This window comes from Pteronotus mesoamericanus, unplaced genomic scaffold (assembly GCF_021234165.1).
Source record: "Pteronotus mesoamericanus isolate MK-2021 breed Mesoamerican mustached bat unplaced genomic scaffold, CSHL_Meso_final contig_105, whole genome shotgun sequence".
NCBI lineage: Eukaryota > Metazoa > Chordata > Mammalia > Chiroptera > Mormoopidae > Pteronotus > Pteronotus mesoamericanus.
This window is the reverse complement of record NW_026555006.1, coordinates 18,102,812-18,122,223: the sequence shown is the minus strand read 5'-3', so window position 1 is coordinate 18,122,223 and position 19,412 is coordinate 18,102,812. Positions and strand designations below refer to the sequence as shown.

At 34.7% G+C, this 19,412-nt stretch overlaps 1 protein-coding gene across 2 annotated transcripts in view; it reads right to left on the bottom strand.

Annotated features, from left to right (window-relative positions):
- LRRC7 (leucine rich repeat containing 7) overlaps window positions 1-17,150 on the bottom strand; it is a 389,615-nt gene extending 372,465 nt beyond the window's left edge. For both annotated transcript variants that reach the window (XM_054574559.1, XM_054574567.1), the window contains exon 1: window positions 17,054-17,150. In XM_054574559.1, coding sequence (XP_054430534.1) covers window positions 17,054-17,150 — 97 coding nt within the window. The remainder of the gene's footprint in view (window positions 1-17,053) is intronic.
- Window positions 17,151-19,412: the final 2,262 nt, after the last annotated feature.

Genomic DNA, 19,412 nt, shown 5'->3' with positions numbered 1-19,412 from the left:
TCATGCTGGTCAAGATAGGAAAACAACCAAAGTGTTCTAGAATAGATGATTAGATAAAGATGTGTTGAGTCTTGAGTGAGGTTGGTAGAGTAATAATATGGGTATAATAATTGATAGTTTTAATTTGAACATTTCACCTAAAATGTCATATGGTGTCTTTGAGTGTGATATTATTATGTTACAGAATTACATGTTTATGTTTTTGTAATAAAAGCTTTTGTAATAAAAAAGGGGGCATTATTTGTGCCAGACCCTGATAATGGAATACTACTCAGCTATAAGAGAAGATAAAATACTGCCATTTGCAACAAGATGGATGGAACTTGAGAATATCATTCTAAGCAAAATAAGTCAGATAGAAAAAGTTAAGAGCCATATGATTTTACTCATGTGAAATATAAAACTGAAAGCAACAGATGAACACATTAACAAAAACAAACAAAAAACCCCTCAAATACAGACAATACTATGGTGGTTTCCAGAGGGAAGAGGTTGGGAGTAAGTAAAAGGTAAACGAGGTCAAATATATGATGATGGAATGAGATTTTTGACTTTGGGTGGTGGGTACATAATGCAATATACAGATGATGACTCATAGAAATGTACACTTGGAACCTATATAATCTTAGCCAGTATCACCCCAATAATTCTAATTAAAAATGGTAGTAACTGAGAAAAAACATTTTGCATGAAGGATAAAGTTGTTAAAATACATCCTTAAAATGAAATTCCATGAAGAAGAAACAATATCATATATACAGTGGCTTTGAGAGTCCTGATGGATAATGGCAGCCCTTGGATATTTCCCCTGGTACTGCTACCTGGTAGGTCAGGTATAACAGATAAGAGCAGGAGACCTGGGAAACTCTGGCCTATTTCACAGAACACTTTGCCAATCTCTTTGCCTACTTTTATTGCCCTAATGGTATATATAATTTTTTACCCAGGGGTATCTTTGTGACACCAGTATACCCTGTTATACCACTACTTCACAGAACCACGTGGTCCAGCAGAGTATATAATATGCAGTGAGGGAAACAAAAGAGTCATAAATGAGCCATTGTAACTAAATTGTACTGGCATCTCACCTTGGCCTGTCTGGGTCTTTATTGCTTTAGTCAGTTCTAAAGCAACAGTCGGCCTCCTCAGTGGCCTCTAGGATTCTAATTTTACCTACCTCTGATACTATAATATAGTCTACAGATGATGTCCTAAAACTTTTTCATCACACATGTTTTACTCAGGGGAGGAAGGGCAAAAAAAAAAAAAAAAAAAAAAAAAAAGAACTGACATTTGCTGAGTGCGTATTTTATTCCAGATATTATCCTAGGTGACTAGAGATGATGTTCCTCTCAGGCTGGTTTTATGCTGACAAGACAAGATTTGAGAATAAATACTCCACTGGAGAGGCAATTCTAGGACAAAACAGTAGAAGAGAAAAGAGGTGAAACAGGGAAGGAAAGGAAGCCAGTAATGGGTGTATAATGAAGCAATTACTACTCTGGGCAACTGAGGCTCTATCCTGCTGGGGACTCTGAGGGTGAGCCAGTGGAGTGGGGAGAAAGGTGAGCTACTTATTGACAGACACCCGTCTGTCACTGAGTGAAGACTGCACTTGGAGACATTCACTCCCCCTGTACACTGACCACAAGATGAAAGAATGTTCTGAGGAGGATTTGACAGTGCCTGCACTTAGACACCATAGGCACACACAGATGTTAAGGGGTCAAGAGGACATGGAAAGGCATGCAACCATTGTAGAGAGGCGTTCCCTGACTACTGAATTTAAAGGCAGAAACTCCAATTCTCTATCACTTGTTTTCTTTCTTTCTGAGCTCTTTTCACAATTGTTCATTATTAATTTGCTCTTTTCTTGTAATTTTCTTCGTTTGTCCCTAGACTGTGAGTATAATGAGGTCAAGAACTGAGTTTGTTTTGTTCATCAACATCTAGTACAAAGTAGGAATCCAAAATGTGTTGAATCAGTAGAAAAGAATGACAGCCCTATGAGGCAGGTAATGTGATCTTCATTACCAGATGAGAACACTAAGGCCATATTGATGGTAACAGGATTCCAATCCAGGATGATCTGACATAAAATCCTATACTCTTTGATGCTGATTGACACCATGCGGTTTTCCTATTTCCTGCTTCAGAAAGCTCAGTGATTTCCCATTTCCTACATCATTAAATTTAAACTCCACTGCCTGACTCTTTCTATAACTTGGCTAGCAGATTATTCTTGCATTTTTAAAAAAAATAGTGTATAAATTCATAAAATATAAACGAAATGTTGCTTAAAACCATATATGCAAACAACTTGCAGATTGCTTATTGTCAAAATTAGTTTAATATGAGAAAATGGTGTAACCTAGTCTCTAAAATTTACAAACTAAAATGCTAAGTGCATATACTTATAATTTCTGAAGCAGCCAGAGGTACTAGTGATGATGAACGTAAGACTCTGTTTCTGAGGCCAAAATGACTGGAACTCAGAGTAACTGATAATAGAACAGCAAAATTCCTTGTATACATGCATAGGTGAGTGATTTTGCTTTAGATGACAGCCTGAATGAAAACACACAACTACACAAGCAAAACATAACCAGGAACGATGAAGTTGGAAACAAGAGAATAAGAAAACAATGTATTCCTACTTACATTTGCTGAGGATGTATAGATGTTGCCATTTGTATTATTGCATTGAGGTCTTAATTTTGCATGACTGTAGGGCCTGACAATGCATGAGAAGAATTTAGCATTCAGCCCTGCAGTAAATAAATGACCGCAGGAAGAGAGCTGCAGTCAGAGTATTAGGTTGAAAATTCACATAAGAAATAATTAGGTACTGATATGACCATGTGCTATGAAAACGTGATTGATCAATAATTCTGAAGCATTTCTTTATACTGTCAGGTTCCTCCTATGAGTGCCTCTTCTTATGGGAAGGCCATACTTCCATCTCCAATGATATTAGCCTAGGTCATGTGACTCATTTTGGATAATAAAATACAAGCCAAGGGGAAGCTTTAAGCCAGCCTGTGCTTTCATTATACTTTGCCTTCTATAGTAAATCATAAATATGGGCCCCTTTTTTCCTTTCTAGACTTTGGAACAAAGAGAAGGCAGAGCAGAGACCCAGCTAATATATAGCCAGCATGCAATGATGTGAAAAATAAACTTTAGTTGTTGTAATGCTAAGGTTTGGGGTTATTTTATTATTACAATGGTATAAGTTGTGTAAGAAGTAGGTAAAGGTGTCTTTCTAATCCTGGGGAAGTTTACAAATTAAAAATTGAGATCCATGAGAAAACTACTTTCTGTTCATAATTTTGAGTTTAATGTAATAAAAATTTATAAATGATATTAAAATTGTTGGTAATATTCAAAAGAATTTAACATGCTAGGGCATAAAGGCATGGGAATCCAATGAAATGAGAAATGAATTACTGAGTTGTGAAGTTTAGTTGAAATACATACTTTAGTTGGTACTGTAATGCTTAAGAAAACTTGAAATTTACTATGTTTATACATCTAACTGCTTAGATGTGCAAGAGTGGTTTAAGTCCTTGGGATGGTTTTACTTATTACATAAGAACATAAAATGTGCAATAAAGAAGATAAAATATTTTAAATTTATGAAGAAAATGGAAGTTTTATTTATTGATGAGAGAGAGGAGAGGTGGGGAGAGAGAGATATCAATTTGTTGTCTACTTATTGATGAAGTCATTGGTTGACTCTTGTATGTGTCCTGACCAGAGACAAATCTGCAACGTTGGCTCTAACCAACTGAGCTATGTGGCCAAGGCCTAAAAATGAAAATATTAAAAAAAAATTAACCAAATTTTTGAATAATAAAGTTTTGAGGTGATTTTAAAAACTTACGAGTTTTAGAAATAGAATAAGATTTGTATGTTCAACTTTTTAAAAATACTGAAAATGTAGGTTTAAGTGAAAAATTTAAATTTTATAAAATAAAAATCAATTTAAAATTGCAAATAGCCATGAACAGTCTTTGCACAAAAGTCATTCTATAACACTAACACCTCACAACAACAAAAGCACTTGTAAAGTAATATTATATTTTTCATTTTATAGGGGAGGAAATAGAGACTGAGAGAAATTAAAGTTGCCCAAAGTCAAAATTATGGCAATTTACTCAGTTTAGTAATTCTACAATTTGTAAAATGGCTTTCAAATCCTCATATAATGTACTTTATTTTCTTTTTTGCCTTAAAAATGTTAATGCATGTTTATTTGTAAAAGTTTTCTAAATTAGCAGATATGAATAAGGTCTTAGGCATTTGTATATTGGAAACAATTATTTTCTGATTGATTTTTCCATCAAAATTTTTGCTTTTTGAAGAGGATAGATTATTACTTAACATGAGAAGAGATTCATAGAACACCTAATTAAAGAAAAAAAAGCAAACTGTGCACATAACAAGGGCTTGGTAAATGCTCACTGAACTAATGGATAAAAAATAAATAAGTGCAAAAAATATAAGAATTTTATTTTCCTATTCTTTTCTTTATCTCCTTTATAGAAGTGTTTGAGAAGGCTTATGGTAAAAGATAGGTACAAAGTAGTTTTAAGTAAAAAAAAAATTAGAACCAGAAAAAAGACAGAAAAAACCTTATTATAAGACTAATATAGTCTTTTTTAATACAGTTAATGTAATCTTTTTGCTTCCTGGAAGAGAGTCAAAAAGAGAAAAAGTATAGGCCACAAATTTTCTTAAGCTGTTTCAAAAAAGCACATCAATTCTGATATAAAATTCTTAAAGGTATTTAATTTGTTGATTTATGTATTTTGTAATCTAGAATACCTACAATACTGACCAAATCCTTTACTTTTTCAAGTTTAGAAAGGAAATGGAACATATTTCAATAAAATAAAGAAGGGATTAAATCAAAGGCATGATTTTCTATATCTATCCCTTTATACTGATAGCCTTTTACTATAAATATTTTTATTTTAGCTAAATGGCAAGGCTCAAAATAAAGTTAATATCTGTTAACTTACTAAGTGAATATATATTATAAACATACTCTCACAAACATGTATTTACACAATTTTGAGAATTTGAAGCAACAATTATGTAGTCTGTTGAAGGATTTTTATAGATCAGATTTTAAATTTATCCTTAGAATACATATGAATATATGTAACTAGTGGGATAGCTTTAGTTACCTCATTCTTAGGTAAAGTAGCTAGTAAGTGCAATTTAAAAATAAAAATAACCACCTCCCCAATTCTCATAGTCCCCTCTAAAAATTTATCTAAAACACTTAGATTTAACATCAAAATATAAAAACAGAGCACCACATTTTATGAAACAAAACAAAGCAAAGATTTATTTGCCTTTGTTGTGAAATATTAAACAACTAAAGAAAGCTAATCATCTGTTTTTTAAAGATTAATCTTTAGAAAACATTGCTAGGAGAGACTCATTTTCAAGATAAAATAAGAAAGAACAAGATAAAAAGGAAAAGTGGTGTGTGACACTGAAGTAAGATCCAGTGAAAAGTTTTGGTGTTTTCTGTGTTCCTGGATCTCACAAGAACTAAAGAGCATTAAATAATTGAAGGCTGGAGTCCATGCAGATGGATCAGTGAGCTGGGGTACAGGATGCCTCATGAACTTTGCTTAATGATTGTGTAGATAATACATAACAGCAGAAATATAAATTATGTCTGTATAATAAACACTGCAATGGACCCTAGGAGAGGAATACATTCCTGGATAATGGCTAGTCATAAAACTGCTCACCCTTTTCTTACTCATTGATTTTTTCTTTTTTTTAGACACAAAAAGGCATTGTAACTATTAAGTACATATCATGCTATGTTTGGAACACTGTCTAAATTTTGCATATTATCAGAAATATCCATCTCAATATCAACTTTCCAAGATGCCATTATTGTCTATCCAATTAAAAACATTTTTGCATCTTTTATATATATTTAAATTTACCTCTCTATCACACCGTCTTTGGCTGTATTCTTCAGAATATATTATAGTTCTTGAGAGTTGGTAAACATGGCCTTTGAGTCAAGAATTAAAGATTGAACCTTTAATAGTCTCGTCTCCCTTTTTCCCCTTCCCAGTTAATTTTATAACAAGTTTAGTGAAGAGTTTGGCCAAAGGGGAGAGACATCTGAAAAAAAAAAAAACCTTAGAAAAAGCCTAAAAATCATTTTGTGGCTGATGATGCAGGGATGATTATTCCATCATGGATTATCCCTGGTAATGCTGTCTATCCAAAGTATTATTAATCACAGGATGCCAGCAAAATGTTGCCGATCATAAAAGCTGTCGTGTTTACTGTCATCTGCAGTGCTTGGCTCCAAAAGAAAGAAGTAAAAACTGATGAACTTATTGATGTGTCCTATCTTGCCTGACAGTAAACTGGTAGGCCTGTGATATCTCAGATAGTACAGGGGAAACGTGTTCTTGATTAAACATGGTGTGTGGCGACCCTCCAGCAGACAGCCTAACATCATTCACTCTTGAGAGATACAGCCAAATGCACAAGGCATATATTTTTGCTTTTAAAATTAAAAAGAAAGTATTTAGCTTTGCTCTGGACACTGAGATGTTCAAACTCACACAAAATAAAGCAACACAATGTCTGCTTTTTGGGCATCTGTTATAAAGAAATGTAAATGAACTTAAAACAGAATTTAACTGCAAAGACCTTTGGTACTGCATACCATATGAACACATCATCATTTCAAATATTTTTTTAAACATATATACCTAAATTTTGTCACCCATAAGAGAGATATGAAATCAGTGAGTTCTAAGTCTTTCAAAATTCTCCATTATTCAAAAAAGTCATATTTTTCCCATTTTTCTGGATTGGAAAACCACACTGAAAAGAAATTTCTCATGAAATCAGCATCAGACTGAAGCCTGGATTTGATCCCTTACTGTTCTACATGCTTTTTCCTATAATATATTTTGTTTAATATGTTTTATTTTTGTTAGATCTTCCTTTAAAACACAAATGAAGATTAAAGCCTTGATCAATACTTTGGACTGACATATCTAATGACAAAACCGAGGCTATGTTTGGAGACTTAAAGCAAACACAGGGCTGTCTGTTCACTAAGAGTGAGCCAATGACATCAGGGGCAGGGGGGTATTATCCCCCTATAAATGTACAGAGGGAGACAAAAACATAGTTGTACTCAATTATGTCATGAAATATGGTTGTTCACAATCTTAATTAAACAGGGATGTCAAGAATAGAAGTAAAATGCAGTGAGTTCAGTTGTAGAGATAAGAAATGGTTCCACATATAGCAAGGACTCATGGACAAAGCCAAAGTGGGGAAGGATTAAGGGAGGGAGAGGGGGGAGAGGAGCAGGTGAAAGTGGTAGGGGGAAGGTGGAGACAAATGTATTTGAAAACATAAATTAATTAATTAAAAAATAAAAAAAATAAAGGTAGTCCATGGTATTCTAAAAAAAAAAAAAAAAAAAAGAAACGGTTCCAGAAATTTTGTACACTTTGTGTTCCTGGGGAGCAAAAAAATAGGAGAGCCAGATGGATTCTCAAATTTTGGAAGCCTTCTTGTTGATTTAGTTAATGGCAGCTCTAGATGGAGCTTGTGCTTTCTGTGGCATGGTTTGGAAGTCATCCTGGATCAAGGGTCTTGGCAGGGGGTCAGTTTTGTGAGATATCGTAGAGGTGGCATCAGCCAAAGAAAGTGCTGAGTGTTAAAAACTAAATTAAACTGTCATGGGACAATCTTAGTGGAGTTATGATGCTTCATGGACATGCAAGTTTTATCAGAAGAAGCTCAGTGGGTTTGCCTTGTATTCTGGGACAGATGTTCTAGGTATTGATATGAATGCATATCATGTCAGATTGAGCCCCCAAGAGCTGTTTCACGGTGATAAGTGCCATAGTAGCATTTGCTGTAGGAGGGTTCAGACTTATTTCTTCTCAGGATTCCATGAGAAGACATTTTCCCTAAACTTCCTGGGCTCTTGCGCCATTGTCTTTTACATGGATGTGGGAGGAACTATGTGATTGGAGCCTACCTGGGAACATTTGATTTTGCCTGCCAAGGCCTCAGTTGTAGAGCAGCAGGAGCGAGAAGGTGAGTTTAGGTGGGCTAAATCTAAGGAAGACCATCACAACCATGCAATTGAGCCACATTCTCCAATGTCAGTTTTACCGGTAATAAACAAAAATAGACAAAAAGTAGATTTTGGTAACTCAAGTAACAGTTGGAGAAGTTTTTGATGAGAGCAGTGCATATGGTTTTGGGCTTTCAGCTTCAGTAAGTGGGCCATGGGGGATTTGACTTGCGGGTTTATGGTGGTTTACAGCAGATTTTCTTCCAAGCAAGTGGTTGTTTTTGCACAGATGGGACTGTTTTATCAACACTGCCCTGATCCTGCTGACCTTAACAGATGCTGGCCACAGCGTTTAAATTACTGCTACATGGTCTTGAGCTTTGAGCTGGATAATCACATAAGCACTGTTCATGGTCTAATAATTCAGAAATATTTCTTTGTGGATGTGCCCAGAGAAGGGTGGTGAATTAGATAAATAAATAAATGAAAAGAAATGGGGAGCCCTTACAATGAAGAAAACATGCCCTCTCCTAGGTGAAATTGAAAAAGATAACAAAAGTCATTGAAATTACCATGTACCTAAAGACTTATGAAAAGAAATAACAAAGACTGTGGTTGGAACACTTGGCTTTTAAGAACTGAATTTATGCAAGGCATCCAGAAGGAATCAGAGTGGTGTTCAAAAGAGGCATGCTTCAGCTATGAAGTTATCAGAAGAGTAGAAAAATAAAAACAAAATAAAGGAGAACTGGCTACTTAGTTTGAAAGAAAAAAAAGATATTTCCTCAGGAGAAATCTTGAGATTTTATGGGATATGAAATAGAAATTGGGATCCTGAAGGTGGAGAGAAACAAATATGAAAAAGAAATGACGTAGCTCTGACTAATCCTAAAGAGGCAAGTAGAAAAGCAAGAGATGTTTCAGCTTTACCAAGTCTAACAATTGTAATTAGAGCCTAAAGAAATTGAACCAAAGCAAAGAAGGAATTTCAGAGAGCAATCTAGAATGAATCCCCTAGAGAGGCTAGAATGAGGAAACTATTGGTGATGTGACCTTTTCAAGCTGTGCTGGAAGAGTCCAGTACATTAGAAGTTGGGAAATACAACTTGAAGAATGGGGACACTATACCAAATATCCAAAAATCTGAACAAATCTAAAGGTAGAAGGCAGACAACCAACAAAAATACTTAAGGCATTCTTAGGTGAGTTCTAAAATGCTAACATATTCAGAGGTAAGGGTACAGGTGTTCCCTTGCCCTTAAGAAACATCCCAGAAACTTATAGAATTAGTGTTTAAAAGGAAGATCCAGCAAAAATAAAACATATTAAAGAGGACACACTATAGGAAAAAGCATGCAGTTTAATAAGATGTCAATTTTGGGTTTTAGTCTGATGTAGATTTCATGAGAAATTTCTTTCTTAGTGGGGTTACCCAATCCAGGAAGATGGAAATAAATATGACTTTTTTGAATAATGGAGGATTTTGAAAGACTTAGAACTTACTGATTTCATATCTCTTATATAGAGACAAAATTTAGGTAAATATATTAGAAAATAAATAGTTGAGTCCAAAAACAATAAAAAACTAAAAAGTAAAAAAGTATTATTATAGTACTAGTTTTGCATTGTTAAAGAAAAAAACTGATCAACTAAATGAGCAACTGAAACTTTTAGGAACTCAGTCCAGACCCCTGAAGTAGAGTTGACAGGTTTAACAAATAAAAATAAAGAATTCTGATGGTTAACTTTGTGTCAAATTGAGTGGGCTATAGTACCTAAATATGTGGCCATGAATTATTTTCAACTTTTCCAAAAAGAGTTTTTAAATGAGATTAACATTTTAATTGGTAACATTGAGTAGAGCAGATTTCTCTCCATAATATGGGTGGGTCTCATCTAATCAGTTGAAGGCCTTTATAAAAAAGATGAATCTCCCTGAGAAAAAAGGAATCCTTTCAGCACATGGCATTTGATCTTGTACTGAAACACTGGTTCCTTTTAGGGTCTCCAGCCTGCTGACCTACCCCATAGATTTCAAACTTACAACCTTCATAAGCCTGTGAGCCAATTCTTTAATAAATCATATATGTCTCCTTCAGTATGTCTTATCTTTGCTTAATCTTCCTTTAAAATATATATTCTGTTTTTCTGGAGAACCCTAATACAAATACCCAATTGAAGTTGAAACTGAATTTCAGGTAAAGAATGAATAATGTTTAGTATAAATGTTCCCTAAATACTGCCTGAGACATACTATCCTAAAAAAATGTTGCTTCTCTGAATTTAAATTAACCAGGTGTCTTGTATTTTATTTGGCAATGTTACCCTAAAAGCAGTAGAACCATAGAAGAAGAAGAAACACAATGTGCCCAATTTACTTCTGTAAAAAAGAAAAATAGAGTAGAAAATAATTCTACTTAAGGCGTGCCTGGAACTGTCCAATGTTGAGGAAAGCAAGTTTCTTGAAAAAGCAGAAACTTATCCTCATTAGATCCCTAAAGGCACACATTTTTTAACTAACAACAGCTGTTTTGGGGTCAGAAACATGAGGAGGTTAATTCTCCAGATTAGAAAGATAAGAATGACAGCAGTTATATAGGCCTCAGCAATTCCACAGCAATGCATATGGCAATGGCCACTAGGGGTCCAGGACCAAAGACACCTGCTTACCAGACTTTGTAGCAGCTGTGCTATTAAACAGACTCATATTCAACCCATCACTGGCATTCAAACGGGGAAAAAAGTTTCCGATCCCTTGTAATGCTAATGCTGTTTGTCTGCTTTGTTCTTCTGCCACTGCTGGGGCCTTGCTCAACCACTATTGGTGCCACCTGCCAGGGTAAGAAGGTGCCTTTCTGGGCTCCCTAACATTACTGAGTTACCTTCAGGGAAAGCACAGAATCCCTGGGTGGGAAGTAGGAAGACATAGGGTTTCATTGTTGCCACCATTACCACCAGATAGGTTTGGCTGATGTGGACAGCAGGGCTAGGATGTCCCGAGACCTCACTGTTCTGCTGCGTAGGTGGATTGAGAGAACAGGATTTTCTTGATTTTATAATTAAGATTATGATTATGATGTCTTTTGACAATTTAATGTTGTAGGTCTTTCTGCTGTTCAGTACAGGGATTCATGGAAGACGAAAAGAAAACTCAAGGAACACATTGTGTTGTCTTTCTTCCAGCTTGGAAGTCCCAGCCAGTATGTCTTCTTCTTTGAAGCTTTCAGAGGACATTTTATCATGGTCTGTTGAATAACTTCCAGGGTGTTTAATGAATTTTGAAGGGAGAAATGGGGAAAGGTGAGACCATGCTATCTGTTTCATAATCAGACATTTTTCCTTTCCTTTCCCCCTCTTCCTTCCTCCCCTCGTTCCCCCTCCCTCCCTCCCTTCTTTCTGTCATGCTATTTATCTGCTTTTCTTTCTTTCCTTTCTCTTTTGCATTCTCCTCCCCTCTCTCTTTCTCCAAAGCACATTCCTATGGTGCAGTTTTATTTTTAAAGTAATGTAATTAATTTCTTCATGCATTTTTAAATATTTGTTAAACATCTCCTAATTCCAGGCACTGTGCTATGTGTTGTTGACATAATGGTAAATAAGACAGATATCTGGTGCTTCAAAGAGCTGATAGTGCAATTTTAAAATGCTTGTCTGGATATACCTGGGTATGACTCTCATCTAACTGATGAGTACACTATAATTTTACATCTTTGACAAATATATTCAATTAAGTCTGAGATTATTTTTTTTCCTTTAAATTGCTCTGATTTCATTTTCAGACAGTTTGTAATTTTTAGGTTGGATTTTCACTTCTTATTTCTCTTGTCATCGTTTCCCTTCATATTTATTTTTTTGGTCATACTTTCTTTGTATTTGTGTCTCTACTATTTGTTCTTTAAATCCTGGTGTGTTTGTAGTGTTGTTTTCTTGATGTCTGTGGAGATTTTAAGTCTGCTCTTCATGTTTAGCTGTTGTAATTCCTTTCATCATCAATATTTATTTTTAGTTATTCCTTTTTTTCAAAAAAAGTGCTGTTTTTTCCATATTATTTTACATCTATTTTTTAGACATATCTTCTTGTGGTTATTGAAAAGTTTTATCAACTTTCTAATTTTTTCTTCTAGTTTCTGCATTTATTTTCTAAAAGTACACTCTTCCTTTCAGGGTAATTTTTGTTGTTGTTGTTCTCTGGTTCTATAAATAAAGAAAGAAAGAAATTTTGTTCTCTGGTTCTATAAATAAATAAATAAATAAATAAATAAATAAATATTCTGTGTTCCTATCACTGACTTAAAGGAACACCCATGTGGTTTTAATTCAAAGGGTAAGGGAATATAGTGTGTGATAAAGGTAAGTAAAAGTAGAGGTGAGATAAAGGGTGGGTAGAAGCCAGACTATGAAATGTCTTTTAATTATAGTAAAGATTTTGTCTTTCTCAAATGAGCAGTGCCCATAGAATCGGTTTAAGATAAAAGTGTTCAGAACAGTATATAAGAAAGCCACTTACAGGAATATCTGGTAGAATCTTAGAATCTCTGCAAAAGAAATGATTTGTGAACAGGTTCAAAACATACTCAGAAGGTGAAACTATAGACCTTGAAATTATAGTGAATGTCAGAGGAAAAAGGAGAAGAGGAATGATGACTCCAAGCTGTATGTCCTTTGTATCAAAATGGTTATGAGCACCTAACACACCAAAAACACTGGAAGGAGCTCAGGTTTTGAAGGAATGATCAGGATTTTGATGAGCTTGAGCCACAGGCCAAATATCCAAGAGGCTGTGTCAAGTAGATATTTGGATATATGGAGATATGTATGGGTTGGAGGTATTTCTCTGTGAGTCATCTGATTACAGGAATAACTGATGCTGTGGGTGTAATGAGTGTGTCCTTGGAGACAATATATTTAGAAGATTTCAAACAGTTTTCAGAAATTTTAATATATCCCACATGCAAAAGAATATCCAGAGAGACAGAGGAACCCAGGAGAGTATTGTATTAATGTAATTGGGGCATTAGAGTGTTTTCAAAAGGAGGAAATGATCAACAGTACTGATCTTGGCTAAAAAGTAAAGTTAAAGAGCATTGAAAAAAATGTGTGATGGGTTTTACAAGTGGTAGGCAGAATTCTAAGCTGGCCCCATCATCATCACACTCCAAGTGTTCAAGCCCTTTGTAATCCCCTCCCCTTGGACTGGTAGGACCTGCGACTTTAGCCAACAGAATATAGAAAAAGTGGTGGTATAGTTAAGGTTCCAAATCAGCAGATTGTGAATTAATCAAAAGTAGATTATCTTGTGTGAGCCTGGCTTAATCAGGTGAAATCCCTTAAAAGAAGGACAGGGCCTCCCTGAGGAGAGTCTCCTCGCTGGTACAATGCAGTAGGCAGTCATACTAAGAGGCTACTCCTAAGCGAAGACTGCAAGAGACCTCTGAAACCTAAAGGGGGCTTCCAGCTGGAAGTAAGCAAAGCGCAGGGCTCCTGGTCATACAACCAAAAGGAAAAATACTTCTGCCAATTGCCTAAATAAGCTTAGAAGTGCAGTCTTCTTCAATTGAGCTTCCAAAGAGATCTGAGCCTGCTACAACCCTGAGGTGAAGAGCCCAGCTAAGCCCTGCCTGGCTCTGACACACAGAAACTGTGAGAAAATGAATGAGGGCTGTTTCTAGTCACTCTGTTTGTGGTAATTTGTCACACAGCAATAGAAAACTAACACAGCAACATAAACAGATTATTGGTGGTGTGAATGGGAGCTGTTTCAGTAGAGTGACTGGGCAGGAGCCAGGTTGCATAAGTTTGGAGGGGGGTAAGAAAATGGAGTGAGTATACATGAATCTTTACAGAGGTTTACCTGGGAATAGTGCAAGAATGTGGGGATGTAGCTGAATGGGGTTATGGTTTTGAGAACAAAGTTTTGCTATTTTTTTTTTAATGTGAAATAACTTGAGCATGTTTCAATATCTGTCTTCTACAAGAAACAATTTATTTGTACTGAAAGTCCACTTTGCTAGGTGCAGCATAGATGTAATGACCTAAAGCTGATCGTCACATTGAAAATATTGTAAAAGAGTATAAAATATTATAAAAGAAAGAAGTATAGATCATGTTCTCTAGTAAAACTATCCTGGTGCAATACTTCTAAAAGCAAGAGGGCTCTCTTTGAACCTGGAGGGTCCTTTGTCTAAGTCTGCTGTTCCTTTCTGTTCTCAGTAAAGCATAGCTACTATCATTTCTTTTTCTATGATGATTATCTAAGGTGACATTTTCCATCAGGGCTAACCAACAAGTCTTTGTCTGCATCCCATATTGAATTTGTAGAATAATTGAGAAAGAACTATGCCACTGTATGAGACAAATTACTATCTAACATGCATTAGTGTCTAACACTGCTGCAAGAATGTCCACGTATGTCATTTGTTTAAAACCTATTCCTTGCCAAGCATTATTGTTTCTAAAAATGATGGTAGTAATTTCTGTGGATTTTGATTTCTGTGATCGGAAACATGGTTGATTATCCTCAGACATATGATTAGCTTGAAATAACAAAGTGTAACAAGTGAAAAGAGAGGAAAGAAAGAAAAAAAAAAAAGAAAACTTGCTATGTCCCAGGCTCTGTGCCAAGAACTTAATCTCAAAACAATTCTATAAGGTAAGGTCTATCATTTTTCAAATAAGTAAACTGAGTCTTTGTTTAAAAATATACTGAGAGTCCTGTAGCTGGTCCCATTAACTGTCACATTAGAGAATAAGCCCTTATGTGTGTGAGTCTAAAATTATGTCCTAATTAACTAACACGATATGCTGTTTCTATTCTTAAAAAAACAAAAAAGGCTTCTTTTTTAGGGATTCAGCACTGGCCTGTAACAGGACAAGAAGAACTAACTGTTCATTATACTAACAAGGGATAATTAAGACCTCTCTGGAAGAGAATGATATTTTATAGGTTTCTCATTTCTCATTATGTCATTCGATGTTCTATAACATAGTCAATCTAGCTGAGTTCCTGTAGTGATGTTTCAGAAATGGTCCTGACTGCTATAATCCAATTGGTGAAGAATTCCTTGTTATAACACAAGAATCAGTTATATTATGCCTTTATATTGGTAACAGTAAGAATTGACTCTGAAATATACTGACAGTCATTAGTCTTTTGCATCCATGATGACGTACTATCATCTTTAGCCAGTCATTTGACTCAGGCTAGTGGTTTTTAAACTTGAGCTTGCATCAGAATCTCATGTAGGGCTCACTGCCAAACACACAGCTTACTGGACCTGACTCTCAGAAGTTTTGATTCAGTAGATGTGAGTCGCAGCCCTTAACATTTGCATTTCTAACAAGTTTCCTGCTGCTGCTTCTGGTCGTCTGAAGAACACATAAGCATCACTGGCCAATGCCAGGGTTCAAAAACCTTTTTTTGTAAAGAATCAGGTAAATCATTTTAACTTTGTTGGCCATATAGTCCGTGTCACAACTACTGAACTCTTCCTTTGCAGCACAGAACAACCATACACAATACAATACCTGAGTAATTAGGAGATGACTGTGTTTCAGTAAGATGTTATTAGAGAAACAGGTGTCAGGCTGGATTTTTTCAGCAGCCCATAGTTGGTCAACCTTTGGTCTAGACCAACTCAGTACAAGAGGCCTGAAAAATTACTTTGTGTATGTTAAATAGTAACTCTGTAAGAATTAACTATAAATTTATTTACAAAAATCCCTCCTAATTTTTTAAATAAAATCTGCAGAACTATACCAGACTAAGCTGATTGTGATGAATTAGCATAGAGGAGAAACCCCAAAGCTTTCCTGTGAACCCAATAAAAGATGCAAGAGTACATCTTATAGTTTTTAAGATATCCATGAACTCAATTTTCATTTTGAAATTTTAGTTTTAATTAGATATTGCTTGTAGTGTTAGAAGTTATAAATCTACCAATTAAAAGGAAACTAATACTGCATTGAGTGATATAAATGCCAGCCAAATCAGATTGTCTATTGACTATATAATGAAACAGAATAAAACAAAAACACTCTACTTGCCATGAGTATGCCCAGATTTAATATACTTGGTCTTTACTCCGAACAGTGTACTTCAAATTAATTAAAAGTGCCAATGTAATCTTAAAAGTCTACTAAGCTGTACATGCCAGTGAACCCATTGCATTAGCTCACTCCTTATAAAATGTAAGGTCCTGGAAAAGGACAAAATCAAGATGAATTTTTGTCATAATGGAATGTGATTTACTTCCTTTAAAAATAATTATATGCTATTACTACGAGTAAAGTTAGTATTATGGGTCATTTTGGAAACTAAAAATGCAAATATTATGTCAAATATTTCTAAAAATGTTAATAACTGGAAATATTAAATAAAACCTTCATAGACAATTATATACTCTAACATGTAATAATATCAAGATAAAATAAAATGAGTTAATGGTGGGATACATGCCTTCCATCTTCCAAAATATTTTCTTAAATAGGATTGGATTAAATGTTTCTCTTTGTTCAATGGGTTTATATTTACAACAAGTTACTTTATTCTTTAGTCTAATACAGTGGTTTTCAAAAAGTTTTCAGTTTAAAAAAAATGCTGAAACAACAATGTGGTCAAAGGAAACTAGAGAATGTATAATTTAAACACATTTTTAAAAGACTTTTTAATCTTAGAACTCCTGAGAAACATTAACATTCATGATAGGACTATCTGAGAAAGACGCGGTAGATTATGCAGGCTTTTCCAATCCCATCGGAAGCCAAATTATCAGTAGAGCATTTTAACAATGTCCTTAGTGTCTGAATCCATGTACCGTGTGGTCATCTTTTAAAAAATAAATTCAATTTGATTCAATAAATATTTCAATTTTTTAATTACTTAAAGGTCAACCCTTTAGATTTACAATGCTACTCACCAAAATCTATCTAGAATATAGTTAATCCTATTGAAATACTTACACTCCTCTTCAGGTCTCTTCCGAAGTGCTGCACGAACTTCTTTACAAGGACTTCTCTGATATTGTGGGGGATTCCTTCCCCTTATTATGTTCTCCATCCTGTAAAAGAGAAGCAAAAGAATATATTATTACCAAAACCTTGATAAAATATTGAGAGGATAAATCATTTAAATCAATAGTCAATAATTCAATTATCTACAGAGGTTTGTTAGACAATATCACTGAGTATGTAGCAAGGAGTAACACAATAGGGCCCAGCAGGAACTGTGGTAAACTGGAAAGTGCTTGACTTTTCCAAGACATTCTGGTTTTAAAAATGTGAAAAAACACCACATGGACTCTTACATGCACGTTCTTCAGTTAGAAACTGTTAATGGGCTGAATGTGCTGCCCCCAGCTCCAAATTTTTTGTGTTAAAGAACCATTGAGAGGTAATTAGGTTTAAATAGATGTCCATGATTGGATTAGAGTCCTTAGAAGAACAGGAAGAGACCAGAGTTTGGGTGCTCTATCCCTCTCTCTTTCTCTCTCTCTGGCTAATGAGGAAACAGTGAGAAGGTAGTCATCTGCAAATCAGGAAGAGGGCTCTCACCAGGAAATTAATTTGCTGGTACCTTGATTTCAGGTTTTACAGCTTCCAGAACTGTGAGAAATAAATTTCTGTTGTATAAGCCACCAAGTATGTGGTATTTTGTTATAGCAGCCTATTGACTAAAGAGTGATCGCTTGTAAACAAATTTGTCAAAAATCAGGCCACCTTTTAGAAAAAAATGAATGTATCTTTCACCAACATTCAGAATAGCAATTTCAAAAAAGAAATTGCTGCTTTTCTTCCATGATAGTGACAAAATTGGGAGGAGTTTTCTAATGCCAATAATTGTGACTTCTTGAAAAACTGCTTAATATAAAGTATACTTCTTAGTTACAAGTGGAATAGAAATTCTGGCATCCATAAACAATAATAAATGCATCAAATGTAACTTGTGTTAGCATATTTAACAGCATGTACCTTGTGATCAGTATTTTCTGGTTTCAGTAAACCTTATAACTTTGTACCACCAATGTATACTCATTTTAATACGATTTAAAAACTATTGAGTTCTCAGGATTTGAAAATTCATAACAAATCCATAATAGGTATTTATTATTTTGGAAATATAGCTTCTTAACATATACATAATTATTCTAATGGGATATCACTGGTTTTGATAACTTCTGGTTGATAGCATGTGTACCTTTTAAAACCACATGAATGTTATGGGTTATGGTGATAGTGGGTCATCTAGGGTTAGTGGTGCAGAGGATTGTGCTTCTGGTGTCCAGAGAGGAAAATCAGGACAGGACAATCCCATAAAAGCTTTGTTTAAAATAGTGTGAAATATGAGATGAATAACATTTTGTACTGGAAAAGTAACATAACACTATTTTTGTGGGAAACTGTCACTGGTTTTTAAAAATACTTCTTCAAATACACTCCCTGAAATCACTCCATTTATATGTAGGAAGTGCTTTAAGTGTTTGTCTGAGTGTGTGTGTGTTCATATGTTCATGCCTGTGTATATGCAGGCACAAAAAATGTTTCTCAATGTGCAATGATAACTTGAAACCTAGTTTTAGTGGAAGCTCATTTCAAGTGAAAAAAAAATGTTATTTCTCTCTAAGCAAAAGTTAATAATGAAAAAGTTATTATTCTCTATAATAATACACTAACAGGAAACCAAGTGAAGACCAGAAGAGTTAATGACTTCATTTGCTTTAACACTATATACGGGGGAAAATGAAGCTTCTAGGCCTGTCTCTTGTAGTTTTTCCATGAGGCTTAGCCATATAAACTAAATAATATAAAATTTCTAATTTCTGACTCTTGAATTAATTCAATGTGCAACTCTGATTACATTTTAGCAAATAAATGAATTTCCATGATGATCTAATAATAATATAAGTGAACTAATAATTATTTACTCTTATTTACAAGCTCAAAATCATAAAAGACAGCAAACATAACCTGAACATGCATATGTCTACATAAAATTGTGATGTAATTTTAGAAACCAATTTATACAATTGTACTCATTATGATTACACTCTGATGAGGAATGGCAACTTATCCTGGTTGGAATTCTGTGTAAACCTCTCTCTTGTATGAGCTATTTTTTTAACTTTTATATCTCTGACAATCAAATATGTGAAAACAAAAGTGGTCTAGTTAAGTTCCGTCTCACTGTGTTTGAGTGTATGTCAGAATATTGAAATACAATTTATAAAGTATTAATAGGGCTGCAGGAAACTCATTATGTAGTTGCTATTGGCAGCAAAGATCCCCAAATCAACTCCCCAGGAATCATGGTACCCAGAGGCTG